This window comes from Phasianus colchicus, chromosome 3, assembly GCF_987193195.1.
Source record: "Phasianus colchicus chromosome 3, bPhaCol1.hap1.1, whole genome shotgun sequence".
Classification (NCBI taxonomy): Eukaryota; Metazoa; Chordata; class Aves; order Galliformes; family Phasianidae; genus Phasianus; species Phasianus colchicus.
Window position 1 is genome coordinate 43,253,104 of NC_143438.1, and position 14,721 is coordinate 43,267,824.

The following is a 14,721-nucleotide window of genomic DNA, read 5'->3' on the forward strand; positions in this document are numbered from 1 at the left end:
GTCTTCTTCAGGTGGCCTATTTTGAAATATGCATTTTCAGTGTTGGAAAAGAAAAAGAGAAAATTAGGGAAGAAGAAGAGTTCTGAATTTAGTTTGTTAGCAGGAGCAAATATCTCTTTCTTTGGATCTTCGGGTTTTCAGCTTGTGTAATGCATTGTTCATCATTATTACAAAGAATGACTAATTCCTATTCCACCCTCACAATGATTTATGATACTAGAATAAAATGTATGTATTTTAAGACTGGAGAAAGAAGTCAGTCTTTAGATTGCCCTAGAATCTCCATGATCTCTTAATTAGAAATAATGAAAATTATGTTCCATATGTGTTCTTTTCAGTTCAGGACCTAAGAAAAACACCAATCACTACAAGATGTGTAATTATTCACTACAGTTTTCCATTCTAAATTTTTGTATGAAAACTGAAATCTTTTGTAGCAAATGGAAATACAAACAGACTAATAAAGCAGGGATATCATGGAAAAATGCTATAGTATTCTATGTGATTTGAACAACTGTGGCTTTGAGCAAAAGCTTTTTATTTTTTTTAACAGAAAAAGGATCCTGATCAGTTCAGTGGGCTTTGTATTGGCCTCAGTTCTTCACCAGCAAAAGAGAAATGGTAATTCAGTGTCACAATGATAGGAGAATATATGCAATGTAGACTTGGTACTGGTTTGGGTACCTGATGTGGTCTTGCATGTGTGACAGAATGGTGGTTCTACTTCTATTGCTGCCATTGGCAAGAAAATTGAGGAAGCTATAAAGAAAAGCTCTAAAGCTGCCCTTCCCTCAAGTGTCTGAGCATTCAGGGCAATACAAACACCATCTGCAGCCCCTACAGGTGGTTAATCCCACCTACGTGTAGAGCGTGTGTCAAGCTCATTGATGCTAGATAATTCAATTTCTAGTAATTACCATACTAGAGGTAATTTCCAGGAATAGTGTACGTAGAGAAAGTGGACGAAAAAAGCTCTCCACCTCTTGAAACAGACTGAGTTGAGGAGAAAATAACACCTTTCACTTTCTGTCTCAGATATCTTCTTATGCTTGAATAAGCAAGGATATATATTTGGTTCGGAAATACAATGCTTTCTTTGTAATGAAGGTACAATAAATTGTGGGTTAAGCAGTTTCCTTCAAACTTACCTTAAAGTGGCATATGTTTTAAATATTAACATTTATGAAACTGATATGCTTTATAAGATAATTGCAGTTCGAATTCAGTAGCTTAAAATGTAAGCATACTTTCTTAGAAGAGCAAGAATTTTTCTTTAGGTTTTCTGGAACCATCAGAGTTTCAAGACTTGATTTCCCTGACAAAAGCATTACAAATAAGGAGAGAGCACACTTAAAGGAATGGATTTCCATATGCTGAGATGTAATGAAAGCAAAATGAGACTGGTTAGAAGTTGCTGGATTTATTCATTGGAGGTGAAGTTTAAAAGCTGTTATGTTTAGTGATGCACTTTGTTTGGCTAAGCAGCTGGAAATCTGTTTTTTTGGATAGGAATGAAAAGCCATGCTTCAGGACAAAACATGAAAGCAAATTATTATTATGCATGCTGAGGGAAGTTTCAGCACTTTACATAAAAATAAACAAGCTTCCCACACACATACATTTTAAAGCTCTATACATGAACTGCAAATTGCTGCCAACAAAGTGCATGCTTTTATTTTAGTTGATATATTTTAATTGGATTTTAAGTGGTTTGTGAATAAAACTGCTTTACATTAATGCATTGTCTCTCACTTAGTAAGTATCCAAACATTTGAACTGCTTAATAAGGAGATTAATGGGTAACATGGCAGAACTGATAGAAACAACTTTTCTTTCATGTTACTCTTCCTTTTTTTATGTGTATCAGATTTTGTTTCTGCACTGAGAGTTATTCCCACTTGTTTTGTTGCTTTTTGATGATTTTTTTCTTACTCTTTTGTTCTTTATTTTCTACTGTTTTTTTCCCAGAGATGCCCTATTTTGTTCACACAGTTTCTGAAAGCCCAGGCTGCTTCATATGCTTGTATGGAGGCTTGAGGAGAAGGGAATAGAAGGGTGTATGCCCTGCTGCACATACCAAGCAGCTGGGTACAAAACCAAGTCTTCTTGCTGAGCAGCAGCAGTTCCAGTGAGAAGCACCCACCAGCTCTAAGGAGGGCCTGGGAAGCACATTTGACAGCCAAACAAGTTACAGGGCAGGGGTGCAACCTTCTGCTATCTGTTGTTTGGGTCTAAGTTATTTAATAATGTAAAGGGTGGTTCCACAACTTAATGGGCTTCTAGCTAAACAGCTGCACAGGTAACCCTGTTAATATGTACAGACACTCCCCTTCTCCTTTAATTATCCAATGTTATCATGTTTCCCCATCTACACTTCTACTCCACTTCTGAAGGTAGTTTTCTACCCAGATGCCTCCGTCCCATCCCTGGGGATGGTGCAGGGCTGGTGCTCTGCACGGTAGGCAGAGTGTGAGTGGTACAGATGAGAGCTGCTGAATGTGCACAGAGTTCCTGCCTTGTTATGAAGCAGACAGCTTTAGAAAATGGTTGCTGCTGACAGGCTAACTAGTGGCTTTGCTGTATGTTGCAGGGGTTGACATTTCATGTAGAAGAATGGGAAAAATATCATTTGTAAGATTTTGCCCTTGCTCATCAATAATCCCATTTATGTGCCACTGAATAGTCAAAGAACAAGAGCCAGCAAATTCAGATTACTGCATATTTCTATTAATTCCTTCATTATTCTGCTAAAAAACAACAGAGCGTGGTTTCTCTGAAACTAAGAGAGAATACAGCATTGGTTTTCACTTAATTGGCTCCTTTGAAACCATCTCCTTTGGGAAACAGGATGTTGTTAGTACAAAGGCAGTGCAGAAAAACAGGCTAACAATACGTGTAACACATATTCTAGCACAGCTGTATGCTGGGGGTATATTTGAGCTGTAATAATAGCTAAATAGCTTTCAAGAAGAAATAAAAACTTGAATGTAGCTTTGTCAGGAAGTCCGCATTAGCACATAAAATTAGTTTGACTGTAAAAAATAACATTTTCAAATTGTCCAGCGGAAATATCACCTCACAAAAACAGAGACTGACCTTCATTTGAAGTCCTTATTCTGATAGTCAAAAGGTCAGATCGCTTAGAAACGTAATAAAGAATATCACTGATCATGAAAAATACGGGATTATGCTGACAATTGAAATGTAGTCTCTAATCTATACTATAGTGTGATTTCCTTTTCTTAGCACATGTGAAAATTCTAATTCCTGTCTCAAGTGTTAGCAATTGTGTTAAATATTTGTAAGACTTTTTTTCCCCCCCCCTAAAGATAGTATCATTTAAATGTAACAGGGTGAACACCACCTTCATCTTTGTTTCTGTTGTTGGAAAAGATTCCAGTTTATAAATACGACAATTCAGTGAGGTGCTAATCTTGCAGTTGTTGTCTTACTGAAATTTTATCAAGATTATCATCACTGCTTAAATTCAACTCAGTATCATGGAAAAGTAGTTAAGACTATTTTTAAATAGTTGCAAAACTAAAGAAAGTGAATTGTAGCAGTCAGCACCTGAAGCCAACCAGGAAAAAATGGTGTCAGGATGGATATTCTGTGTAGAGGAAAATATTTGAGAAGAGTGCTTTTACTGTGCATGAGTTTCATACCAAGCGTTGTTGAATTGCTCAAGTTTTGCTTTTTATTTCCAAAAATAAATGCAGTATACAAAAAGTGCAGCCCTTCCCAAGCACTGTGTGTACTATACCCTCATAACCTTTCATGTGTATATTAAGCCATTTTGTGGGGAGAATCATTTAGAACATGGGTGCCCAACCTTTTGGCTGGCCCAGGCCATATTAAGGGAAGAGAAATTGTCTTGAGCACATATAAAATGTAAAATATAGTTCATGTATGTAAGTAACAAAACTTGTTTTTTAATTTTTTTGTTTGTTGAAACATAATAGAGAGCAACAAAAGCATAAAACCTAGTGGGAATCATCAAACTTGTTTTTGTGAAACTAATGCATCAGTCTGGTTTGATGGAAGTGGGTGCAATTCTTTCTGAGTTCTCAAGGTGCTCAGCAGAGATTTCTGGTCTAATTTTACTCTTCCTGTGTGTTTCATCCTTGAAAACACAAATATATGTACTGCCAAAAAGTGATGACATGAATAAGATGAGTGAAGAAAGGGATATTTTTCTCTCATAAGATAGGTCTCATAAAAGTCTGGTAAAGAGACACGATCAATTTTTTCTATGTGTTGAATGTCTGATTAGGTGATTAGGATTGTATACATCCTGTTTGAAATGATCATTTTAAATATCTATTTAAAATTTATGAAAACTTCTGAAGGTAGCTTTCCAGGAATAGTATCTTTCTGTGAATACTTTACATACTTTCTGTGAATTTGTTCATTGAGTTCATGGATTAACAGCTACTCTGCTTCCATCCCTGTTGTGTTAGCACGGTCTTACCTCGTTAGTCTTCCCCTGAAGTCCTCTCTCACAGTACCTCGGGGATCAGCTCATCCTTGGCTTGTTGAGGAGCTGGGGCAAACCTCTGTCCAGAAAGGTCAGGAGAGCAGCAGCTGGGTGAGCAACTCCACTTTCCCTGAGCAAAGCTCCCTTATAGGATGTACAAGGGTGGTCGTAGCAGACAGAAACATCTTCCAGACTCCTGTCAAAACATGTCTTACTCCTTAACTTTGTTCTGAATAATAAAGATGAACTAAGTGCTAGGTTGAATTTTGTAAATAGACAGGTGTTGTTGTTTTTTTTTTTTTTTTCAGTAAGAACGTCTGCTTTTCCTGGTGAGGCAGATGGCTCCTTGAAGTTCACATTAATAGCAATAAAATGTGGTGATAGGACAAGTAGAAATGGTTTCAAACTTAAAGAGAGTATATTTAGATTAGATATAAGGAAAAAATATTTTACAGTGAGGGTGGTGAGGCACTGGAACAAGTTGCACAGAGAGGTGGTGGATGCCCCGTTCCTGGAGGTATTCAAGGCCAGGCTGGACAGGGCTCTGAGCAACCTGATCTGCTGTAGGTATCCCTGTTCATTGCAGGGGAGTTGGACTAGGTGACCTTTAGAGGTCCCTTCCCACTCTAAGGATTCTATGATTCTATGAAAATGATACAGGTATTAAAATAAAAATAAAAAACCCACCCCCAAAGAATCACAACATCTGGTTCATTTGCATGGAGATAAAATCTTCCTGAAATAACTTTGACTTGGGAAAACAGCTCAAGCTCAGTTATATTATCTGAGCCTGCTGCAGTTCTGTCCTGCAGGGGGTGAAGCTAACACCCAGTCCAGTTGCATGTTCAGTGATCTATTCGTTAAAAGTAGTTTTTCTCCTTTTGGCTAAGGGAAAGGTACATCTTTTAAGTCTTATGTTAATTCTCCAGAGCTTTAGATCACTTAACAGGCCTGGCATTTGCAGGCTGGAAGTGCTATTTGCATAATATCAATAGCTTTGCCATTGGAGAAAGAGATCCTTTTATTCTCTGGGGTGCATTCATACAGACACTCTGCCAGGTGTTTTGGTAAAGTTTGTATTACAGCTTTAGACAAAAAGATGGTTTTGCAAAACTTACCTTGATTTTAGGAGGTGACTCAACTGTGAGTATTCATTGTAATTGTTTGTAGTCCCTAATATTCAAACAGAGCCAAGAAATGCTTCTTAATCTCTTCTGATGGTTAAATTGTGATTTCTCTTAACGCTGATTTGGCTGACACGCTCTGTTTCCCAGTCAATTGAGGGTGATTTGGACCAAGGAGCTGGCAAGGCCACGGTGTTTACGTAATGCCTTTTTTTCTGTGAACCTCAAATGTGGATGGAAACAGTCTCTAATCTTCTTAGTGATCTAAGCAAAGATTGAACGCTTTGGGTCAAGCTGTTTTTTGGATAGGCTCAGAAAAAAACAAAATCAGAAAAAGAAATCCCTTCACAGTGATTACAAATTGAAATATTACAGACCAAGCTAGTTAACGTTTCAGTAGTTGATAATATTTTTGATACTCCCCTCATTTGCAAAGACCATATAATTTGTTTTCAACCATACTGTTTGAGACTTCTTGGAAGCAGAACAAACAGCTCTTGTATTAGGCTCTGGGCGCTGTTCGCATTCATTCCCGTTGGGCTAGTTTTAAGTTGTATCATGAGGGATGGAAATGCAAGTGTCAGAATAAGCAGTTACAGAGGCTTCCCTTCCTTGATGAGCTTTGAATGGCTGGAAAAGATTGCAGACTTGACCTAAATCCTTCTTGCACCATGACTGCAATGACATGGTAAGAGATGGAGGAGCTCATGAGGTGGCTGTGTCTATAACTCAGTTATTAAAACATTCTGACTGATTTTTGCAGTGGTTTCAGAAATGTGACTTTTCAGACACTACTACTATCAAATTAAAAATGTGATTTAGAAAACAAAATAATTCAAGTGGATAAATATGGTGCACTTAGGCTAGGGTGACACCTTGCACTTCATTAGAAGTGACATTTTGTACTTCATGTGTCTCGATTCCCTTTTTTTTTTTTTTCTGAACAGCGTGCAAGTGCAGTAGATACAAATGAAGGGGAAAAAAGTCAGTTTATCTTACTAGCATTTTAGTTTTTCTTCAGGCTTAGTTCCCCTATCCAAAAAAAGTATGTTAAGACATATAATGTGACTTCACATAATCTAAAATTACTCAGATTGATTTTTCAGAGCATGAAAGCTCGTAAGAGCTGCTGGTCCTCTTAAAATCTGCATTCTCATGCTTACAAACCAAATGGTTCACTTCTTGTGTGGTTACTCTTTGCTGGCTGTAACAGCAGACATATTTTTTTTTTTCTTTACTTCACGTTCAATAAAGAATCAAGATTATATCCATCCTCTGCTTGAACTTGTTACTGCTGCATTCATTAACGTTCTGAATATTTGATGCAAATTGTTTCTAATTAACATGTTTCTAAATAAAGAAAAAAAGGTAGTCTTAAAAATGTGTGCGATCTGATTAAATAACATTTTATTCTCTGCTATGAAAACCTTTACAATTTTAGGACCTTTTTGAAATTGTTGTTATTATCCTTTTACAGCCATTATTATTCCTGTAAGTGGTGCATCGTAGAATGAAACCCTTTTTATCTGTGTTGTAGTTAATAACTAGAAATAGCCTTCTGAAAACATAGTAAGGCAGGTAAGAACATGATTAGTTATTGAGAGAAAAGAATGCCAATTAACCATACTCTGCTTTAATGTAGTATAATTCTGACTTTTCCACTAAGCAAAGGGAAATACTTACCAGCCGTTGTCTTTGTAGTATGAGTTGTCACAGTAGCATACATTAGAAAGAGAGAAATGCTTCTATGTCATTTTTTCTCCCTTCACCTGCAAAGTAGAAGATGATTTGCTAAAAAAAATAATAATCATATGTTTTTTAAATGTCTCAACTTTGACACTATGATTACCCAGAAATAGGTATAAAGAGCATAAGAAAAGTTTGGTTGTCATCATAAAGCATCATATAGCATCATAAAATTTGAAAACATTTAGGAAGGAAGGAAAAAATCTATATACACTGTCCTATATATATGTATATATTCTTTTTTAGGGGCTCAAAATGTTTATACACACATGGTTGCAGTAATCAGGGTAGATTATCGCAGGAGTGCAGATGGTGCTTGTGAGATTTTATCGAGGAAATTGATCAAATCTGACCATTGGATTCAGTGTTGTTATACTAATTGAAAGAAATAAAAAATAAAATGGAGGCTGTGGCCTTAGAAAGCAGTCAGCCAGTGAGATTAAGCTAATTTAACATTGCTCAGCCCTTCCTCCCTTCTCTCTCCTCTCCCCATTCCAGGAGCATGATCCCGTTACTCCTTTTTGGCTGCTCTGCTACATGTGTCCAAGCCATGAAGAACATCATCTCATGCTCCCTTCCTTCACTGTGTTAGTTTTTGCCTGGGTGAGAAATTCTCTCGGCACTGGGGAACAAACGTGGGTGCCAGCATCAGTGGGAACCCACAGCCAGAGGCCACAGAACAGCATCTGGGAATGGCAGCTTGGATTTAAGTCAGACTGAAAACAACATGAAGTGCAGCCAGAGCTCTACATGTATTGTGCCCTCTGTAACCACCGCTGTAACACAGGAGAGATTTAGAGAAATATGCCACTAGGCTAATCAAGGGCTCTTCTCCTAAAAAGGCTTTTGTTTCAAGCTTTGCTTCTGCAGATCTTCTGAATGTAGCCGTCTATTTCCTCAGGTTTAGGCTTGTCCATAGTCTTAGCTGTAGAGAAAATAGCCATTATGAAACCGCAGTAATCAGGCAGATTTTAAAGCCTTGGTTAAGATTTTGTTTTATTTTAATAAATACACCAATATGGTACAGGATATGCAAATTTTATGTTTTGCACTGGGTATGTAGGCATTTAACACTAGCACACTGTTGTAGACATTATTTTATTGTTTTGTTTCTGACAAAGATTTCTTGCATCACTAACAAGAAATGGATGTGACTCAAGGAAAATGTAAGAAAAAGACTTTTAAGTATGAGCATGAGTGCTCAGCTATTCTGTAATAATCCTGTTCATGAAGGTGGATGTTACTTACACGTAAGTTATTTGAAATAGACTTATTTCAGTGAGGCTTCTCCTGTCAGAGAGGGGATCTGCATGTTTTCCTCTAAAAGCAGTGCCAATCTGATTTCTGCTTTAGTGGAAGTTGTGAATGGTTATTAGTGATTTGAATAGGATTTTGGAGATTTTCATGGTTAGTGTGTATGAAAAAATCTATTAATATTTCTTTAAATCAGTTGCATCTGTGTCTGAAAACATCCATGAATGTCTCATTTGAAAGCCAGTGCTTTTGCAGCTCTTGCTGATTTTTATAATCTTTGTACCACTTCAGTAAATGAGATCAGATTCAACTTGACCATGCTTTCTGTCCTTTCATAAACTGATAGGGATACAGTTCTCTTCCACATTCATAAGAAAGTAAAGAAATGTACAGTGTTAAAACTGGTTTGAATTAGGTACACTTTCCCAAATTTAATACTGCCAGATTGCTTTTTTCCCCTTCACTACTGTCTTTTTCTTCTTTTTTCTTTTTTCTTTTTTTTTCCTTTTTTTTTTCCTTTTCTCTCTTTTTTTTTTCTCTTTTTTCTTCATTTTCTTTTTTGAACAAAAAGGCAATGTCTTGGTTTATCCACTTTTACAGGATGAGATCAGCCAGTCTCCTTCCACCTTAGCTTAAATGTCCTTACTGGATTTTTGTGCCTTAAATATCCCACTGTATTTCCTTTCATTTTATCTCATGCTCTGTAGTGATAATTAAAGCAATGGGGCACTGTTTGTAATTGCTATTTATTTTTCTCTCTAGCTGTGTGCCGCCCACCTGCCAACTCCATCAGAGGCACCGAACCACTATCAAGCAGTGTGCCGAGCTCTGTTTGCTGAAACAATGGAGCTGTACACTTTCTTGGCCAAAATTAAAAGTGCAAAAGAGGTAAGCTTTTGAACTTGTTATTATGTGAATTAGGCTTACAAAATCACTTCTGTACCCAGCCAGCTTTAGATGTCAGATGCTTCTGAAAACTGACAGTAGGGTTAAGGGAGAGTAGTTCTACAGCCGAGTTATGGTGGGGTTTGCATTATGTTATGGTTTTTTTAGTTTTCCTTTGGTCTATCAGTATCTGCAGATGTCTCACAGGAATTGTCATTAATTGTGACCAGTCTATTTGGGAGGGAACCAGAACATTTACTTGGAGTGTTCTTTCATTCTAGCATACAAATATGCAATGTGTTTGAGTCTGAAAACTTCTCTGGTGTTGTTAAGAGTCTGAGCTTTCGCTATTGTTCCTCATCTCCTTCTTATGCCTTGTCTTTGGCTGGGAATTTTCTGAGGTTCTTCTTGCTTGTATTTTGTCCCCAGTCAGCAACTTTCCTTACCTTTCCTGTATGGTTGGCTTGTCTGTCACGTACTTCACAGCAGAGTCAACTGAAATAAATAAATACATAAATCCACTCATAGGTAACGCTTTCTGTGTTTACTGCTGGCTTGATTGTTACTGTTGTCTGAAAGGCCATCCTGTAAACCACTTCAATTAAATGATTTGGCTGAAGAATAACTTTGAGGGTGGGTGGATTTTTTTTTATGATGATTGATAGTTTTGGTGATCTGATCTGCAGAATAGCTCCATAAATTGTTGTCTCTTATTAACACACTGTATATATTTCATTGGAAAGCCAGTGGGTGAGGGGAAGGGCAGAAAGGTAAAGATGCTTTTAAAGGCTGGCTTCTTCGCGAAAGTCAATCTGTCAATTACTCTTTTTTAATAAAAATCTGAGGGGTTTTCTTCTATGTGAGGTCCAAATAACCTTTTGAAAAGTAGTTGAAAATCTTGTAGGCTGGTATAACTATTATGTTTCTCCAAGAGGCAGAGCTGTTTCACCTGCGCATGCATACTCTCACTACTTTGCTTCTGCTGATCCTAGAAAATGAATGCATCAAGTAAATAAAAAGTAAAAAATGATAATAAAAAAATAATCTGTCCTTGTCAAGTTACTGAGCTGAATCAGCTCATTGTTGGGTCAGATGGACCCCAGAGCAGCACAAGATAGTTCTGTTGTCATACTGGTGAAAGATGCAACCAGTCAGAGGCATAAGAGGTTGGTGTTGTTCTTCCTGTTCAGAGACATGTCTGAGATGCATCCATCCAATGGGGACAATCCTCCAGTGATGTTTTTCTATTGCACAGGGTCAAATTTCACCTCCATTTGTCCTCCAGTCCTTCTCAAACTGAAAGCAATTTTTAAACTGAAGCAGTATCATATGCGGATAATTTTGACAGTGTCAGCATGGCTAAAGAGCCACTTGTTTTCTGAAGTGCCTGTGTTACAGTTCATCTGCACTCAATGCAGATAACACCGAGAGCATCTCAGTTCTAAAGCCATCTCCTGAACCTTGACATCATTAATTTCACATCTGAGCATTTGACTGCTCCTTATTGTCCCAACCATTGGATATACTAATTGAACGATGTGTGCCAGAAATGCCTTACTTAACAGCTAGTGCAAAGTCTGTGCTGAGGCTTGAAGATAAGACCCTTTGGGGTTCTTTTTCCCACATAGAGAAGTGCATTTTCAGCAGTTATTAAAGATTTTGATGTCATTAAGTGGTAATGAGGTGTCTGTATTGCCAGTGTTGCAGCAAAATGCTGCATTTTATAATTATTCAAATTTTCTTAAAAACATTTTTTTGTTGTTTATTAAAATTGGTGCAGGGGTGTTTTGAATGTGTAGATTATTTAATCATCTTGTAATTGGACATAAAAACCCAACATCTGATAACACCACAGAACATACTATAAGTTAATTTCAAATGAAGGGAACCATTTGCCTCTCAAAGGCTATTAGGGATTGTTTCAAAGCACATTTAGGTCAGAGGAAGTAATCCTTGTAGATGGAATTCTGGCCCTACCGAAACCAATGAGACTTTTATCACTGCACTTCCTGAAGCCAGAATTTTGATCCTTTGATTTAATTTTACTCTGGATCAGTCTCCCAGCGGGCATAAAAGAAATGAGCAAGAAAATAGTCCGGAAGCTGCTTGTAAGACCATGAATTCCTTTTCTGATGTGTTAGATCTTTGCTTGTAATTTTTATTGAACTATAGGTTCAGATACAGTATGATTCTTGAAAATAACGTAGCATAAAAAGGAAAAATAGGTGAAGCAAATACAAGATGGAATGCTGCAAATCTTGTTATTACCATTTTTAAATAACCTCTATAGTTTATAGGTGGAAGTCATGTGATCACACTAGGTTTGCACCACTGAAAACTGCAGTATTATTGATGTGTTCTTATTCAAATACATGGAAGAATCTTGATTTGTGAGGAATATGGTTAAACACAATTGAAGTCAATAAATTCCCTTTCATTTTTTAATGGTCATATGGGTAGGGGTATAAAGGAGATAAATGTATTATGCTTGAGAATATTTTATCATCATCAATTTGTAGTGATTGCAGTGATAAGGAATTGGAGAAAAACAAGATATATGTATCAGCTTCAATTAAAAAAAAACCAAAAAACAAATTTATACTGTGTAATATTGTGTCTCTGATACTAAAGATACCAGGAGTTTTAAACTATTAGTTTATTTTGAAAACTGGGAACTTAATTTGGAGAGCTTTCTTTAGAGCCCTTCAGACCTAGACACAGTTGTGGCAATGAGATTAAAATAAAATTAAAAATTCTAAATAGGGGGAAAATCCTCTACAATGACTTGAAGTAACTTTCCTTTGAATAAAAGCCACTTGGGCTCATACTAGGACAATTGTGTTGTATCTGGAGATCCATTTCCCAGATATACGAAGCTCACTCTTTTTGCTCAGTAGGCACTTAAACAGCCAACAGCATTGCAGTGAAAGAGGGAGAACTTGTCTGCAGAAATTCACTCACCAAGAATGGACCAAATCTGATCTTGTAGTATAGCCCAAAATGGGGTCAGCAGCAAAGAAAGAGGCAGAAAAAAATATTTCTGTGATGCTGTTTTCAATTTGTCTCCATACCAACTTGTCAGAATTTTGAAAGTTATTGGCATTTAAGAGGGCTGGATCAGGGGACAGGATGTATAGACCTTTAGGATCATGTTTAGTTACCAGCACATCTACCAGGCATCCACGTGCTTCCAGTCTGTCACGTGAACATCGCTAGCATCATAGCAAATGGAGCATAGCTTCAGACAGGGCTTTACTGGCATGCGTTTGGATGAGTGCATTACTCAGAAATGATGAAACAATGAGTGAGCCGTTAATGTCATCTCCATGGATGTCAAATAAAATGTTTCAGGCACTTTGTCACATACTTGATACCATTTGGATTTTATTTCCAGTCTGATTCTTTGTGTATAAGGGGTCAGCAGTAGAGATGACTTGCAGACAGGGAAATGACATTTCCACTCTTAAATAAGAGAATGAAATGTTAAGTCTAATAGTTGTAAAAGGCAGGACTCAAACCAGAGATGAGAAAGGTATTGTACTACCACTGCAATAATTAAAAAAAACCAACAGAATAACAGCAGTAAAAATGCATATTTCTTCAGGATAAGAGCAGCAAGTCCCAGAGTAGGGTAGAAATTTAGATAATTCATCTGACCTAACTTTGCATCTTTTTGCAAGGTGAAGGTATTGTATCATGTTTACGGGGCTGTTGTTTTTTTTCCAGCTTGCTGGCAACATCTGTATGCTGCTCTGCAAAAGTTGCCCTTGCTGCAGATCCACCCTGTGTACTATCTACTGCCATCCAGATGTGGTCTTTGGAGGGCTAGGATCTACTAACTCCATATCCTGCTGTGCAGACACTTATAGCTGATGTCAAAAATAAGATATAGCTTATTTCTCACATTAGGCAGGAAGCTTTTAAAATTGCAGTAAGGAACTTCCTCAAAAAGGGGATCTCCTTATTCTTAGTTTAACAGTGGAGTCAAAATGGACAACAAGGTGGAAGAAATTTGTGTGTGAAGGTAGCTTGAATGACTGTGAAAATGAATGTAGTCTGAAAGAAGAGATTTATTTTATTCAGGATCATCAAAAAAGTCATTGAGATCACCTTTGCTGGACCTAGCAATAGACAGAAGTGAAGGCACAAGTGAGTGATATCCATGAGATAAAACAAATGTTGTGGAGTGTCTGTAAAAGGTCATATATTGCTCAAAGATGGCAGCAAGTGTGACTGAGTGACACAGAGAGGCTATTTAAGCAAGGAAAATAGAAATAGCTGTTATCGACTGGAGTGCAGATCCAGTCTGCTGTCTGTGTTGTGAGGCTGATTTATGGAGAGGTTATCTTCCCTAGTCCTCCTTCAACTCCATGTTATAGCCCAGGCTTACTTCCCGCTGAAGGAAATGCTCCACATGTGCTTACTGCCTGAGTGACCAGTAATGCATCCTTGCTACAAAGTTTCCTGGGCTGCATTAGGTAAAGTATTGCCAGCAGGCCGGAGGAGGTGATCCTTCGTGTTGGTGAGGCCATGCTGACAGTGCAGAGTCCAGTTCTGGGCTCCTAGTATAAGAGGGACATGGACATACTGAAGAGAGTCCAGTGAAGGGACAGGAAGATGATGAAGGGACTTGAATATATCTCCTGTGAGGACAGGATGAGTGAGCTGGGACTGTTCAGCCCGGAGAAAAAGAGGCTCAGGAGGGAATGATATCAGTGTCTATAAATTCTGTTAGGGGAAACACAAAGGGGACAGGGCCAGGCTCTTTCCAGTGGTGCCCAGTGCCAACACAAGAAGCCATGGGCACAGGATGTTCCCTCTGAACAGCAGGAGCACTTCTGTGCTGTGCAGGTGACGGAGCACTGGCACAGGCTGCCCAGAGGCTGTGGGGTCTCCTCCTTGGAGGTCTCCAGAAGCCGCCTGGCCGTGGGCCTGGGCACCCTGCTCTGGGTGGCCCTGCTGCAGCGGGGCTGGGACTGAGGGACATGAAAAGTACTGCCCACTTCAGCTGTTCTGGGATCTTGTGAGTGGTACCCACCAATACTGATGTCAGTCTGTAGCAGAACTAATCATTTGGGACTGAGCTGTGAGTGGTAAACACACAACTGGCACAGCTGGTGCTTAAAGGCAGCATGTGATGTGGACAGTAGTTCACTACAGGAAGCATTTTGTAGGTACATGTCTTAAAGTGCTACTTGTCTCAAAATTGGCACGTATCTCCAAATTTGTTGAAAT

At 38.1% G+C, this 14,721-nt stretch overlaps 1 protein-coding gene across 4 annotated transcripts in view; it reads left to right on the plus strand.

Moving 5' to 3' along the window:
* Window positions 1-14,721, plus strand: part of SPIRE1 (spire type actin nucleation factor 1) — a 125,120-nt gene that overhangs the window by 67,217 nt on the left and 43,182 nt on the right. For all 4 annotated transcript variants that reach the window (XM_090137348.1, XM_090137349.1, XM_090137347.1 and 1 more), the window contains exon 4: window positions 9,364-9,489. In XM_090137348.1, the coding sequence (XP_089993474.1) occupies window positions 9,364-9,489 (126 nt within the window). The remainder of the gene's footprint in view (window positions 1-9,363; window positions 9,490-14,721) is intronic.